Source organism: Rousettus aegyptiacus, unplaced genomic scaffold (assembly GCF_014176215.1).
Source record: "Rousettus aegyptiacus isolate mRouAeg1 unplaced genomic scaffold, mRouAeg1.p scaffold_m13_p_11, whole genome shotgun sequence".
Classification (NCBI taxonomy): Eukaryota; Metazoa; Chordata; class Mammalia; order Chiroptera; family Pteropodidae; genus Rousettus; species Rousettus aegyptiacus.
Genome location: NW_023416286.1, coordinates 90454846 through 90471295, shown reverse-complemented (window position 1 = coordinate 90471295; position 16450 = coordinate 90454846). Strand labels below are relative to the sequence as shown.

Below are 16450 nucleotides of genomic sequence, written 5' to 3'. Positions count from 1 at the left end.
AAGGGACTTCGCGAGACAGAGTCCCACCCCACAGCCAGAGAATGCAGCCAGTGATCCACGCTTGGGATCAAAGAGCAAGGAAACCATTTCAAAATCACTTAATATACAGAACAAGTGACAGCGCAGGGAAAAATGAGGTCAAGGAGTCCTGTGTTTCATTTTAACCACTGATTTCAAGAGACATTTTCCTCTTTGGGGCATTAACAGAAGATGTGAAGGTCTTAATTAAAAAAAAAAAAAATCTACTGCTATAAAATTGTTTGGGGTGAGAGTAGAAAAATTACTTGAAACTTTTTGAAGATTTTAGACATACGTTTTTGGTCGATCCCAAAATGAATAATATGAACCCAGTACACAGATGAAAATGCCCAGGGCCTAGCCTGGAACAGATGGCACTCACGCCGATTCACCCACGTGTCTAAGCCGAACATCAAGACACGTTCATTTGGGCTTTTAATTTTCATGCTGTCGTCTTGGAAGCCTTTCTTTAGATTTCAGGTGACAGTAGCAGAGAGAACTGGTACATTTAGGTAGGATTCGGGCTTACACAGTTCCTTTTGTTAGAGAAAAATTCCCATGGACTTATAATTGATAATCTTGTATGCCATTTCTAATTGGGGAAACTGAGGCACCAAAATGGTATAGTTTGTAGAAGGGACAAAAGCGAGCCAGTGCCAAAGTCAGTTATGGAACTCAATAAACCTAAACCATACTCGCATCTCCAGAATTACAGAATTCACCTCTGTCTAGTATTGTAAATGTTAATAATGGTTTGTTGCTTCGAATGCAAGGAAAATCAGTCATTCCTAAAAATGTCAAGGTTTAGCACATTCACGAAAATCTCTTTCATCTGAAGGGTGTGGTCTGACCTGTATTTACCAGAGTCTTTCTATGGGAACTAGCCAAGCCCCCCTTGTCTCACGTGAGACACACACGTGATCAGGTCACGTAAGCCACCTGCGTAACCCACTTCTGAATTTCAACATCAGGATGCGGCCCCCGAGGTCGCCGGTTATTTTGATAGGACGCAGAGACCGGGTCGGACCTCACCGGGGTGACGTCTTTTGTGTTTGTGCCTCTCACATGCCTCACACATGGTTAAAAAAAAAAGAAAAAAGAAAAAAAAAAAGTGCTCTGCAACTCAAGGTGGAAGATGGCTACGCTCAAACAATCCTATATCTTTTTCCTTTAACATCCATGTTTCTCATATTTTTTTTTCTGACTTGAATAACTGCTTGTGCATTAATAACATTAATGTAAAACTGTTTTCAAAACTGTAGTAAATTCCTTATCTCGTGCTATAAGTTCTTCAATAGTTCACGATTCATCTACTGCTCACACTGTAAGACAACAAAATCAGGAGAATTTAGGGCTTGTGAAAGTGATTTCTTTGGTATACAACACTGCCTCACGCTAAGGCAGGATGGTTTTTTCTTCATGTGATTCTCTGTGGTATGTTGTGCCATCACATTTTAGATTCTCAGTTTTTTAAACAGTTGAATAGAGAATACTTTTAAACAAAAATAACTCAAAACTCAAATCCCATCGACTTAACTGACAGAAACAAACCATTATTCACCATGGTTACTGTTTGTAAAGTAGCCTGGAGTCAAATGCAAACATGTTAAAAATATGCACTCTGAAAGCTAGAGCCGGTTGCTGGAGGTGTGTGATATTTTGGGGGTTCAAGATTCTTAATGCGTATTTGAACGTCATATTGGCAGTACAATCACTGAGATCTCTTTAGCAATAAAAATTGAAAATTTACCACAGAAAAGGAGTTCTGACTTGAAGATAAACTGTACGTATTGGCAAAGTATAACAATGAATCCCTTGGCTACATTAAATTCTTAATAGTGATCATTTCATTCTGGCGTTATGTCTTTTTCGGTATTTATTTTAAACATGAAAATTATTTTTTTTTAACAAAGTCCCTGTTACTATTTAGTTACCTATGATGGTAGAGAACACCATATTTTACAAGGAAAAAAATCGGGCATCTGTTTGACAGAAATGAGCACTTCAAGTACGTAAGTCATTAACAGAGCTATTACACTCTAAGCAACAGCAGTAACAAGAAAAGAGCTAGAATACGCATTTTGTATAAAGATTAAATTTCACAACATAATAAATAAATGCTCTGATTTATACAACTTGTAAAAACCTTCTACTGATGATTGATTACAATAATACTGTCTAGCACTGACTTTGCTGATAACAGCTCTGCCTTAGAGATTAGATTCAAAGGTAAAATTCTCACCCTCAAAGCCACAAAATATACAAAGCTGGTTTGTTATTAAATATTTTGTCTGCCAAAAGTCCAGCAAACTAAAATACATCTTGGCAGTGTGCATACCTAGCATAACTATTTTGGTATAAAAAGATAAGAAAACTTTTAATATGAAAATGAATAAAACCAGTAAAAGGAGAAACCTGTTGTATAAATAGACATTTTTAACATAAAAATGAGACTTCTATCTCACTTGAGAGGAAGAAAAGAACTGGATACAACTTACTCGAAGATGTGAAAATAATAATCATATTTTCCCAGCTCTAGATAAAATATATTACTCCAATTTATTAGTCATCTTCGATATACAATATATAACTCACAAAACTGGGAATGTTACAACACCGAACCCCTTCACAGCAGTAATACCAGTTACGGGAACTGTAAGAAATCTAGTTTCATATCAGCTTAATACTCAGAATATTGTAATAGACATGGCTAAGCTGCGGTAAACCATAGTGCAAACAGTCACAAAGTATATTCTTCTTCCTTTTTAGCTTTTACATCTAACTGCATTACCCTACTTCAATGGCGTCATTAATGTATAAAACTTACTTTAATACATTTTGAGTTACTATGTTCCTTTAAGTTTGGCGAAGTTACTCCTGAAATGCAGTTCTTAAGAAATATCCAGACGATTGATAAAGTCCTAGGTAATGAGTAATTTGTAGCTAAAATGAAATCTTTTATGTGACGTTTTTAGAACTTTTAAGTAGTGGCTTGGTTTCTATTTTTCCAATGTAAACTTGGAAGTGCATAAAAAAAAATTTAAGAGAGAGGCTATAAATATAGGTAAATAGAGTATCTTAGTTTCATAAATGAAATCGATCTGTTCACTTACATTAGTAGCATGTTTTTAAAACATTGCTGAGTTTAATGCAGTCTCAGCCACTGTTAAACTTCTTTTCCTGAAAATAACAGAAGTACACAAATAGGTATAGTCTGGCTGTCTTTTTTATCTCACCGTTCTCTGTAATAATAAATCTTTACGGTTTTTATTCTAACAGAATATCTTTAAATCAAACTTGGAGAAAATAACAAAAACAATAATAAAGATTAAAACTTTATGCTTTGCTTATTATAAAACCAATGATCTTGGCCCTTTTAAAGTTGTGTTTCTTTAGAAAAGCATCCTATTGCAAAAGGCAGGGTGTACACCTTTACCCCTCTGACACAGAGACTGCTATTGGAAAGTCACTGGGGGGAAGCCGTGGGAGAGACAGACAGGTCCCAGGTCCTGCTGCACTGGGCTGGAGTTGGGGTGGGGGTAGTAGGAGCAGACAGAGGGGGGTGTGGCAGCCAGGCTACCTCTCTGACTGACGGCATTTAGGAATCTTCACTGCTCTCTTTTCGGCTGACTTAAAATGTTTTAGAACTGGGTCGTCAGTCTCTAAACCCACTGTTTTGTCCAACTTGCATCTGAAAAATGCAGGATGTGTTTACTTCGTGGGGGCGGGCCGGGCAGGAGAAATGCTACATGTCCAGGTTGAGAGATGCAATGTGTTTGCAGCTTAACGAAAAACAACATCCTTAAAGAAGTCACATCTGTACTGTCAGCTCAGTTGGAGACAACAGGCGAGTTACTTTTGAAGGATGTGCAGGAAGTTCCACTACGATTTGCTAAGTCGCAGCTCAGCATGAATTATTTCCTTCCTCGGATTCCTGTTAAAAATAACTTCCATGAAGATTAAAGCGGTGCCCTCTTCATTCACAAAAATTAGCTGAAGAATCTCTAGGCAACGTCTTGGTAAATCATAGCAATGTGTAAAAATTAAGCGAAGGATTATTGACAATGAGTCATTGGGAAAGATGTGATTATGGAATTAAGCAATTTGCATTTTGAGCACTGAGAGTATGATACGGTATTTTTCAGGCATTATTTTAAGGAATTATTAGCAACCTGAAAATCAAGAAAAGTTAGTATAATAAGAAAAACAGATTCAGCCTTAACAAACATGCCTCCTCCGAGGGCTTCAATGACAGTCACTGTACTTGCCGTCATTTTGGTTCTTATTTTTTTCATGCCTAGTGATTCACTCAATGTGTACGCTGCTACGTGTCCTCAAGCATGGACGACGTCAACGGGACCGTCAACTGATAAGAGAAGGGTGAAGGAGACTGACCCGGTCTTTACTTATCTCAGGACATCTGCTTCTGAAATGTTCCCTGGGACTCAAGTTGTGAACAAATGAAAAGGTCAGATGAGCAAACGAACGGAGTGAATGGAGACCGTGGGCGACTCTGACGGGGGGTGAGGGGCTGGAGAGAGGCCGGCCGTGTCCGTAAGGCCGGCTCCTGTGTTCTACCTGAGCTACCAAAATATAAACCCCTGGGTAGGTAGGGCTCACCTAGAACCAGAATTAGGAATAAGGATCGAGAAGAAAACTCAGCTGGGGGTAGGGTGGGGAGGAGAGAGTTGCCGCTCATTTCTGGGATTAGCTGGAGAATCAATAGGAAACAAGTGAGTTGGGGAGTGAGCTTTTCTGAGGACCTTCGGAAAACCTCAGCTCTGTGGTATTTGGAGGGATAAAATATATCTAGACCAGAGCTAATCACCTGACGCACCTTGTTGAAAGGTTTCGACTCAGTAGGTCTACGGTGAATCTGAGAATCTGCATTTCTGTAAGCGCCCAGGTGATAAGGATGCTGCTGGACCATGGACCACAGGTAGAACGGCAGTGCTCCAGAATTTCTGCAATGATGGAACTGTTCAACACCTGTACTGCCCACTGTGGTTACTGTGCCCTTGAAATGTGGCTAGTGCAGTTGAGACACTAAATTTCCATCTAAATTAATTTAGATTTAAATAGCCGCAGTTGGCTAGGGGCTGCCGTATCATTCACGGGTCACCTCAGCTACAGCAATACAGATCACAGTCCCGAATTATCAAATCCATTAACTCTTTTAGATAAGCAAGTTTCTTTTTATAAAATGCAAACTGTAAAATTCATTCCCTTGAGTCATTTTCCTGAAACTTCTCTAGATGACCCACGACAGGTGCTAAGGTGAGGAGTCATGAAAGGAGTCATCATGCAGTGGGACAGTTGACGAGGAAAGGGTAGGGCATGTCCGTCCCTTTCCTTCTTGTAAAGCAAGTTCTTCCTCAGGAAGAGGAGACTGAAAGGAAATGGATATTGGCTGTGATCCGCCTCCATCCCTCCTCCCGAACTGTCTGCAGGCGGAAGAGCCTCGAAGGAGAACAGGAGTGGGCGTGGGGTCCTCACCTGGCCTGGCCACAGAGGCCCCCCCATGCACTCCCAGAGCTGTGATCGGACCCAGGGGGAAGCTCCTCCTCCTTTTTTTCTGTAACCCCACCTGAGAAGCTGGTTCCTCTGTGATACTGGCAGGGGCCTACGGAGGCTCTGAGGGCACCATCGTGGCACAGATGTGAGTGAAGGTGCTTGGGCCCTACATAGCTGTGCACAGACAAAGCATACAGGAAAAAGTGCTCTCATTAAACAAAAAAGGTACCTAATTGCATTGTAAAGGATTCTCCTGATCCGCAAAGCCATTTGCACAAAAACACTAGCTAACTAAGGATTCCCTTAACTGAGGATTTACAGTCTGTATAACAGCTGTTATCTAAAAGTAACCAACAACAAACAAACAAACAAACAAAATTCAATCATTTACATCTTCCTCTTAAAGTCTGCAAATGTAACAGCCGGAGAATCCGTTTCTGTTGGCAAAGGGGTATTTCGGGGGAGTGAAAACCAACGTTGACATTTATCATCACTTCATCCTTTCCTAGGGTTCCCGCCTCCTCCCTGCCTGCTCTCCTTTCTCGGTGAAGCCGGTGAAGCCGGACGCGGCTCTATGACCCCGGCAGGGTTCTGGGCAGCCGGCAGCCACCGTTCTGATTTCACAGGGAAGCGCCTGGAAGAGCAGGACCCCTTGCAGGGTGGGGACGATACGGGGGACAGCGACAGAAGACCCTTGATCTCACAGGGGTGGACGACATTAAAACTATTAAGTGCGTCGTTTGTTTTTTGTTTGTTTGTTTTTTACTCTATTAAGTTAGTTGATAGAATTCCCTTTGAGAACGTTCCATTTATTCACAACTTAAGACAGGGGACATATACAGTCTGACATCCCTGGTCAGGAGTCCGTCAGGTTCATTTATTTTTAAGGTATCCAAATTTTGTGATTTTACTGGTAGTTAAATAATAAAGCTATAAATAAGAATAAAGTGTCCAATATTTAAACTCCTGTGATATAATCAAATTACATGTCTGACAGCAGTTCGTTTTCACTGTCTAGAAAATGTCAGTGAGAGTATATTTCATGATTATGTGTACATGTGAATATACATGTAAATGCACATGTATGTATACACACATATATCTGTGCGGGTATAGATGTGTGTGTATTTTCATCTGCTGAGCACCTAGCTAAAGCCTGCTTTATAAAAACTGTCACCACTGGGTCAGGACCCTGTTTACTTCTCTTATATAGAAGATATTTAAATATTATAATTAACTTTTTGGTATATAATATCTAAAGAAAGCTTATTTAAAAGTACTTTCCTGACTTTTTGATATGTATGCCTTTGGCTTTCAAAGATCTGATAATTGTAATGTTGACTACTAACGAGCTACGCTAAAGCCAAGTGGTTTAGAAAAAGGAAAATAATATCTACTTGATAGAAGAATTAAGTGAGATAATAATCATGGAAAGCCCTTAGGAACAAACTTAGATTTCTCTTGTTGGGAAGTTTGTGTCAGGAGTGACTTTAGCTAGTGGGTGAGTCTGGGTGGCCAATCAGGACACAGATCCCAGATGAGACTTTGGAGAAACTCCAGGATGTGAACAGTCTACTGTATTACAAATGCACACAGAGTATTAAATAATTATGAAATTGAAATGAAAAAAATAAGAACAAAATATGAGAATTTGGGTTTAGAAAGCATAATAAGTGTTAGACAACGTGAAATTTTGTGAAAACATCCGGAACATTTTCTTAATGTGCACACCTACTGATGCGTGCCACCGGCTGACGTAAAGCTGGCTTGCATAAGATGTGCATCGTTTGTTGACGACGGCACAGATGTGTGTTCGCAAATTCTTAGATACAGAATATTTTTGCAAAAGTCCACATCGAAGAACAGGAAAGTGCCTCCAGCTAACAAGAAAGGTACTTAGGTGGTAATAAATTAATTCCATTGAAACTGACGGTAGAACTGTTAACGAGGTTAGATGTGACATGCAAGAAAAGGAAAGCATTCAAGCGGGAACATCGTGCATTGAGATTCGCCTTCGTGCACAGCACTCGGCCTTCCTCTCTGACCACCGAGCGCTAGGGATCAGAGCTGCTGCCGATCTGACATTCGAAACACAGCTTCGCTCAGACCTTAGTCTGTCCCGCGGCTGCTCGGTAAGAACATTCCATCTGACCCGGTTTACGGAAAGGAAACACCGTGCGATTCCAAACCTCTCAGGCGATGCGACTGTCTCAGATTCTTCCTGCCAACGTGAGCATATCTGAACGTGTCAGGTTTGCACAATAAGAAAATGGCTTTGTGGAATGTATTTTTTTTTTTTTTTTTGGCACACAAATATTTTCTAATACCTCAAATCAAAAATTGTCACCCACAGCGAACTATCGAGCCGGGTAGAGACGCTTCGGCGGCGCTTCCTTCTCTGGCCAGAAAACTACAGGGGCAGCTGACTGCTTCCGAGAACTCTGTATTCATTCGATGGCAGTCACTGCCCTTCCGAGGGACAGCGCCTCGGGCTGGGGACTGCTCCCGCCAAGCTCTTTAATTCCCTGGAGAATTCGCTTCACATGACCCACTTTCGGGATTCCCGGGTCCTAAGATGAGTAGAAAGGAAAGAAGGAAGAAGATGAGTTTATTGACGAGAGAATAAGCGGTCACATCTCTAACTTAGAATTAGCATTCGGTTCAGTACTGTTAGCTTCTATTCAACGACGCAAGAAGGGAAACTGCTAGAAAAATATGTTTAGGAAACGAAAATAACCTGACATTGAAAAATTACCAACCAGTAAACAATCACATCAGACATTCTAAACTCTTAAATGTAACAGTTTCATAAGTTATATACAATGGAAGTTCTTCGAGAATCAAAATTACTTTCTCCTTTTTCTTTTCTTTTTTTCTTTCTTTTTTTTTTTTAAGAAACACAGGTCCTTTTGGGTTCTCTGAGAAAAGTGACGTGGTGATACCAGAGCATCCACGATTAGTCTTACGGCAACTATACATTTCCTTGATAAAATATTAAACTTAAAAGTGATGCCTGATCTTAAAGAAGATACTAGCCCCACTACTTAAATGTGGAATGCAAATGCATTTGGAGTTGCATTTAGAGTCTTGATTTCAGAGGAATATTTAAATATTCTTTATACTTTGTAATGGGTATGTGTAAAAAAACTCCTTAAAACACAGGTGTCCGTGGGTCGATGCTGTTCCTCAAACACTTTTGGTTTCTTTCCATCGAATTTCTTGTTTCTTAAAAGAACCATCTGCCTATGAAGAACCAAGCATTCTGCAGTTAACTTTCAGAAATTCATGCTGACTGCAGAGCGGGCGGCACAGAGGGCTCTCAGCAAAAAAATACTCGTGGCAGGAACGAACGAGACCCGCCCAAGACGGCCAAAATGGTCACTATCTGAAGCACTGAACACAGAGGTGGCGGCTCTGAACCCGACGGCGTCTTTAAGTGTAACGTGTACAGTGTGTGAAGTCCAATAACTTAACTTTACGAAACAGAGTTTTTAAATAAAATGTTTGAAAATTAGTAAAATGATGACTTCCAAAGCAGCCCAGAAAATAGGAGAGACTACAAGGTGCCACAAGATTATTTTCCTGACGAGATAAAAATGCCAACTATTACCCCTCAGACTAAGAGATGATTTCCTTTTAAACTTTTAAATGAAGTGGATCAAACTGTTTTAAGTCCACACACACGCGCGCGCACACACACACACACGCATGTTCACACTTTCTCCCATATACTTTATGGGCACTTTGAGTTCTAAAGCAGCCCCGCTACTGACGATTCTGAATTCTTCTGAAAACTACCCTTCCCACAGCTAGAGCTCTTTTCAAACCTGAGATGGTTTCGGGGTAAAATTTTTACAATATTTAGCTGACCCTGAAAAGCGTTTTCTCATATGATACTAGGACATCCACAATCAGTCTAAGGCAACGGTACGTTTCCTGTGCGTGAGCTAAAACAACAGAGAGCAAGGCCAAAACCCAGAAGGCACGATGCCAGCTGCCTGCCACCTGCATTAGAAATGTAAATCCATTTACAGTTGTACAGAGAGCTTTTGATTTGAATGGAATATTTTATATTCTTTATAGTTTGCGATAACTTAGTTCTCTGATGAAGAAATATATTTAATACCAAATATTTTATTTTAGGCCACATGTACATTGTATTCTCAAGAACAAAGACTTCTTTGGGAGAGACAGATTCTACTCAAAATTACTGCTGTGATGTCATGAGATGAATGTTTTCGGCAGTTACACTAACTTCTTAGCTATATTTTCTTTAGTTTGAGTTCAATACTTGGACGTCTCCTAGGAATTGGGCTGTGATAACATTGTACCCTGAGGTTTGTTACGTTTATTTTTTTCATATTCTTTACTTTTGGCTTTCCCTTTCTTTGGATAAATCGGCCTAATATTGAGAAGCAGGCTTTGTAGATATTCAGTTATCCTTCTGGCCACGCATACACAACTCGACAAGTGGGAATAAAAAAAATCTCAAACCGACTAAACGAAAACCACTGTGTCATTACCATCTTCTTCGATGCCCCTCACTTTATCCTGCTCCCTTCCGGGAGGGAAAATAATGCAAGCCATTTATTTGTCTGTTAAAGCACGTTAGAAATAGTCTCCCTTTCCCACCCGTAGACTGTCAGATGCCATCTGCAGTTGTTTTAGTGATGCAGAAGTAACAGCTGAGCCAAGCTCTGAGCAAGACTCAGCTAGGCGACAGGTAGGGGGAGAAGCATAGCTAAGCGGGTACACTCCATCAGTGAGACAGAGTTTAGTATTTTTAGGCAAACGAAATAAGGCCGGGGTAGGTGAGGCATGGCCCAGCAAGGAGCCGGGGGGTTCACGCCAGGCTGAGTAAACAGAACCTGTCGACCTGGCCATGATTGAGGGTTTATTCTAACAGGAACAGGAAGCCACGGGGAGGTTTTAGGCAGGACGCTGTCAGGCCTGATGTTACGTGGCCGCTCTGGGCGCAATGTGGTTAACGGGCCGGGGCAAGCGCGGCAGTGGAGGGGCCAGGCGGGGGGCTGGGAACCTGGCCCCGGAGACAGGGTAGGGCAGCGCGGCGCAGAGTCGCGGGACACGGGGCAGGGAAACGGACGGGGACTGGCGTGGGCCGGGCTTGGGGTGGGCTTCGTGGGTTAGGGGAGGATAAGGAAGAGGGAGGTGCTACGTATGCCCCCGGGCGTCTCCTGCTCGAGCACCTGGAGGGAGAGAGGGGTGATTTCCTACGAGGAGAGCACAGGAGGAGGGGCAGAACAGGGGCGGGAGAAGGGGGCCGGGAGGCCACGTGTGCCGTGAAGGTTAGAGAGTTCAAATTAGGAGTCGACAGATGGCCCCGGGATGGATATCATGTAGGATATAATGATACCCTCCATTAATGTTTTTTTATGCACTTATGTCAGGCTTTGACGTCGACCTTTACTTTATGCACTCGAACGCCGCCTTTTGCTGCGTTCCAGATTTTGGCCTCTCAACTAAGGCAATTAATTAATCTATGATTTCGATCCCGTCTGATCTCAGAAGCTAAGCAGGGTCGGGCCTGGTTAGTACTTGGATGGGAGACCACCTAGGAAAACCAGGTACTGTGGGCATAAAAAATAAAAAATAAAGGATTGTAAGCTGACAAGGTCTTTGAAATCTGTGAGGTCAACCAAGGGCTGCTTTACCTAAAAAACAAAAACAAAAACAAAACCCTATGATTTCATTATTATTCTGGCTAAACATGTTTAGGTATAAGTGACATTCACTTTTGATGTGCTAAACTGTATGACCCTGCATGATAAACATGTACAATTATATTAGCCAGTATCTGCTCAAAAAGCTATGCTAGCACATTTGTAGATAAAGGCATTGGTAGGCATGACAGTTCATGAATTTGGTAGGAACCTACGGTATCACAATTCTATGCATTTCGGAGCTTGGTCTCCAGAAAAGGGATCATCCAACAAATGTGGAAAGCTTTGCCGGTTGTTTATTAAGCAATCTTGGAATTTTAAAACTGGCAGCATGTGGTATAGGAAAATATAACGACACAATCCTACTCCTACCCCTGGGGCTGAATAGCCACTCCGGCCATTTCTGCTGCTGAGCCTCCTCCACTCAAAGAATCAGAGAGAAGTAATGCAGACCACGAATGAATGACTCTCCTTCTCTGCTGTGAGTGACCAACAGGCTCTGAGCTGCTTTCTAGCAAAATCGAGGCAAAATTTCTATTTATTAAAGAAAATGATAAAATTTTTGGAGAATATCACGATTTTCACAGTAAGTCATGGAAAGGAAATTTGAATTTACCAACCTCGTTATCTTGTGACATCTGAAAAGCCGATTTAGAAACACAACAAGATCCCAGGATTGTAAGTCTCTCATCCAGTTCCACATGTTAATAAGGCTTTGTTATTGGTATTTTGAATGAATTTTCAGTTGTTAACCTTCTAGTACATTTTTAAAGTCATTTTCAGCAACCATTGTCACCTTTCATGCTGAGCCAACAGAATCAACCCATTTGGAAACATGATTTATTTAAAAATATCTGTGTAATAGAACAGCCATACCAACGGATACAGAGAAAAATTACTGAAGTCACGTAAGCTTTAGCTATCCTAGTAGGAGAATGATTCTGAGAGGAAAACATTGCTGATACCCTTGTTTAAGAAGCACACGAGGAATTTGGACCACAGGACAACGCATATTTGATTATTGCAGGTTTGCATAACATAAGCCGAGCTATAAGCCCGTAACAGAAGAGGCGCAGGAGGACGGACTCTGTTACCCAAGGAAACTTCCAAGAGCAGAAGGTGGCACACGAGAAACACCTTAAGATCTCGCCTTTCCAGATGCAACAGCTCAGCCCCTCCGACGTCATGACGGAGGAAGGTGTCCTTGTACTCTCCCAAATGGAGCAGATCCAGCCAAGCAGCAACTTCCTCTGTGCCCCATTTCTGAACTACCAAAGTTAAGAGCAAAACCCCCTTAATTTCTACATGCTCAATGCACAACAAAGCAAAGGTTGGCCAGAGCAGATGCATAACAGAGCACAGCGGCAGTGCTAGCAAAGGGCAAGGTAAAAAATGCTGTTTCAACAAAACGACAATCCCATCTTTTCTCATGCACGTTACAGGCTGTCAATCAACACAAGGATGTGACTTCACAAAGCCATGCACTGCAGTCCCCCTGTGTCCTTAGCTTTAGCTCAATTTCTTCCTTCACGCCACTCAAACTACACAGTGTGCATAAAAAAAAGCAATCCTCACGATCAGGATCAGTAGCACACGGTCTAAAAAAGTTCCGAGGATTTCCTTAAGACCATATATGAAACTACAGTTTAATTAGCTACCGATGCTAATTCAAATTTGAAATCTGACATGGGGTGCTCAGTTTTACAAACACCTGCTTCAGGCCTTGCTGACTTCGAGCACTGCCTTCACTGATTCTATGACCGCTGATATTTATAAAAATAATGGACCGTTAAATCGATTTAACATCATCTGCAAACTGTCAACACTACTCAGATTAGTTGGACTGTAAGTATCATCATTCTTTTATATATTTTATTCAACACCGATCAGCTTAATAAAGCCTACTTATCTGCCATATTTGGATTTAAAATGCCCTTCTTCAACAGCTGCTTTTCAGTAGCTGACTTTCGATTGCCAAAAATCAGGTGACATATCACTTTTCGAGTGAGCACACTAACTCAGAGACTGACAAACCGATTCGATTGTGAAGGGCGCCCACCATCGTAGACACAGGACGCGAAGGTGCTTCGGCACACGTACGGCATGAAACTGAACCTTTAGGGAAAAGTGGGAAGGGAGCCGGGGAGACAACGCCGAAGAGAGAGTTTAATCGTTCTCGTTATACCGAGAATGCAAACGTCCCAGTGGCCCGTCATTACCGAGGGCTGAAAGGGTGACAGGGGAGATATAACTTTAGGTAGGACATACATGTAGCAAGCTAAAGGACTATGTGAAAGTTTCTATGTTCCACCTATCAAAGTGATGTAGATTTTGAACTACGATGAAGAAAAACAAGTCACACGCTGATGCCCTGAACTGATGTCGAGCAAGATAAAGACCCACCGAAACGGACGCACCGACACCCACCAAACGCAGCAGGAGCACGTCAGCGACCGCCTCGTTCTCCTGTTCAAACCACGGCTTCTTACTGATACGTGCACACGTTTAAGGTGCGACATCATTTTTACTACGGCGAAATGGCCATTCCGTACACCCATCATTCTGACCGCTTTATGGCGGCATTTAGGAGACTCGAGCGCTGCGTGACGAGCGCCTCGGTCTAGTGCGGGGTCGTTTTCGTCGCCTTGGCGACGTCGCTCCAGTGAGGCATTTTCCCGAACGGTTCCACGGTCCCTGCCAGTGTGGGCCACCTACCAGGCTGTGGGCTCGTCGTCTTCTGCTTGGGGACCTTTTCCTTTTTGAACTTCGGCACGATACGGAACACCGTGCTCCTGCTGCTCCTCTTGGCGCAGTCCACGGGAGGCTCCTGCTGGCGAGAAGAGGGTTTTTTTCTCAGGGGTGAGAAGCAAAAGCTGCTCTAATGTTAGCGATGACACAGGAACAGGCCACGAACGCAAAGCATCGTGGGCGTGACAGCTTCTTGCAAAAAATTCACAGCGCCCCTGAGAGCGTGCTGATTTGAGGAAGTGACCCCGGTCCCCATAAAAGCCCTTTCTTGCTTGCTTGTTCGAGAACAGCACAAATGAGAGTGGTCGTCAGGATTTGTTTTTCCCCGGGATGTCTCATCTCTATTACGAAAGACGAGTTTAAATTCGACTGTCCTAGAGTCTTCGCTTTTATAAAGACACAGGCCGAGTCTTACGTACCTCGTCCTCATTTGGGTGTAAGATGTAGTAGAGCCACGGAATCTCTCTTAACTTCTGCAGCTCCATCTCCACAGAATGTAAGGCACTGGACACCCGCTCTTCGTGGGGCGATTCCAAATGCTATTCACCAGCAGATTAAAAGACAGAGCAAAACAACACTCAGTGCTGGGCTCCTAGAGAACAAATTATTTTATTTTGACAATGAGCATCCTCATTTCTTATTAGGCTAGGCTATGTCGTTGTTATTGTTGTAGTTGGTTTTAATATAAAGGCATATAAAAAAGAAAAATTATCTTATATTGAGTTCATTGAAAAAAAAAAAACAGTCTGGATAGATTTATCCTTACTTCGCATAGATGATGTAAGTAGCTAGTATGACTTCTGCACTAGTGAGCAATCACATTATACTACATCTTTGTGGCAAAAATCCTTCTGATTTACATATTAGGTGAATGAACAATAGTATCTTTAAAACTGGTCAGAAATACATGATGTATTAAGAGCTACTTGGCACAAAAATCTCATGAAAAATTAAAATAATGAGTTTAAGAGGAAAAAATAAAAGCTCCACGAATCTCAGAAAAATGAGCATGAAAAGTAGTATAAATTAGGGCAAAGCAAAACGTGAAACGACTTGTAATCTGGAAGAGAGTTTGGGAACTTTAAAGAGACTTCATCGGGTCGCCTCTTTATCCACCCACTCGAAGCAGTCATTAAAAAGCACTTAGGAATTCGATAAGCAAATAAAGATAAAATAAACACCGTCGTGTGCAGAACTGGACGGGAGGTGACTGAATTCTAGTCCTGGCCGTTTACTAACTAGGGGCCCAGGGACAGTTCATTGACACAGGGGTCTAGTTTCCTCCTCAATAAACAGTAGAATGTGACTAGGGTATTTCGAGGGTCTCCTGCAGCTAATCAATACTTTAATAAATTTTACGATTGCAGAGTGCTACACATAGGTTCACGAAATTTTATAATGAAAGTTCAGAGAGAACGTTAGTGTTGTTTACTACAGACGTTATTTCTTTTCCCTTATTACTGAAGGTATCTACCATTTTTAGTAGTTAATACAAATATGGAGATTCTCCACCCAGTTCTATGAAGTTTACCACTTTCTTTTTAGTCTATATTTCTGAAACGCTTGATGAAATGGTTACTGCATATTAATTCTAGAATCAAAACAAAGAGCAAGCCTGCTCTCAAATATGATGGACTCTTTATTGTAATATCGATATTGTCAAAGGTTTGGATAAAATTTACTGGTCTACATTTTAAACCAAATATCCATTTTTGACAATGACGGAATAATTACGAGTGTGTGTGTGTGTGGGGGGGGTTTCTTCTATATTAACATAATTGATAATTGTTAAGCAAATAACACTCAATGGATACTTTCGGCATAGAAAATGAAATAGAGCGAGTGATGCTTCTAGTTCTTGTCAATCGGAAATTATCTTAAATATAGTTCCAATAACACAAAAAATACATGTTCTCCATCCAAAAAGTAGGACCAAAGTCACAGCTCAGTGGATTTCCTATAGGACTAATTTTAGAAGAGCAGCAAGAAGACTCTTGTTAACAAAAGAAGTACTAACAATCGCCAAAAGATGGTTCCCCGGGTTTAATCGAAAGATGTAACTGACGTTCCTTCCGTCAGTTTCTCCCGTTAGTTTCTCTCTTCTCATCGCTATAGCAGAGGCATCCACCTCTGGCCTTAAGGAAGCTGCATTTCCATTTCCTCTGGAAGTGCATGAGGGCAACGGACTTTGCACAGCCCTGTAGCTTCTTTTCAGAGTAAAGGACGATCTGAGGGCGGCACTCTCCTGGACCCCAGTCAGATCCTGGCCACAGTCACTTATTAGTTGGGTAGGCCAACTCCCCAGCTTTGCCCACTGTGGGAGATAGCAGGACCTTTACAATCACTTTTTACTTAAGTGTATCTTTTCCAAAGCAAGAGGTAAAATTACATTCAAGAGAAATTTTTTTTTAAGATCGTCACCTATCAATTAATCAGAAATGTTACAAGTTAGGGAAAATAGCTGATGCCTTAGGGAGGCTTTAAGAGCA

At 41.7% G+C, this 16450-nt stretch overlaps 1 protein-coding gene across 3 annotated transcripts in view; it reads right to left on the bottom strand.

Annotated features, from left to right (window-relative positions):
• Positions 1–146: 146 nt before the first annotated feature.
• Positions 147–16450, bottom strand: part of DGKH (diacylglycerol kinase eta) — a 155742-nt gene continuing 139438 nt past the window's right edge. For 2 of the 3 annotated variants that reach the window (XM_016158151.2, XM_016158154.2), the window contains 3 exons: positions 14381–14500; positions 13929–14043; positions 147–8102 (listed from right to left, as the gene is read on the bottom strand). In XM_016158151.2, coding sequence (XP_016013637.2) covers positions 8050–8102; positions 13929–14043; positions 14381–14500 — 288 coding nt within the window. In that variant the 3' untranslated portion in view covers positions 147–8049. The remainder of the gene's footprint in view (positions 8103–13928; positions 14044–14380; positions 14501–16450) is intronic. The other variant, XM_016158152.2, reaches the window with a different exon arrangement.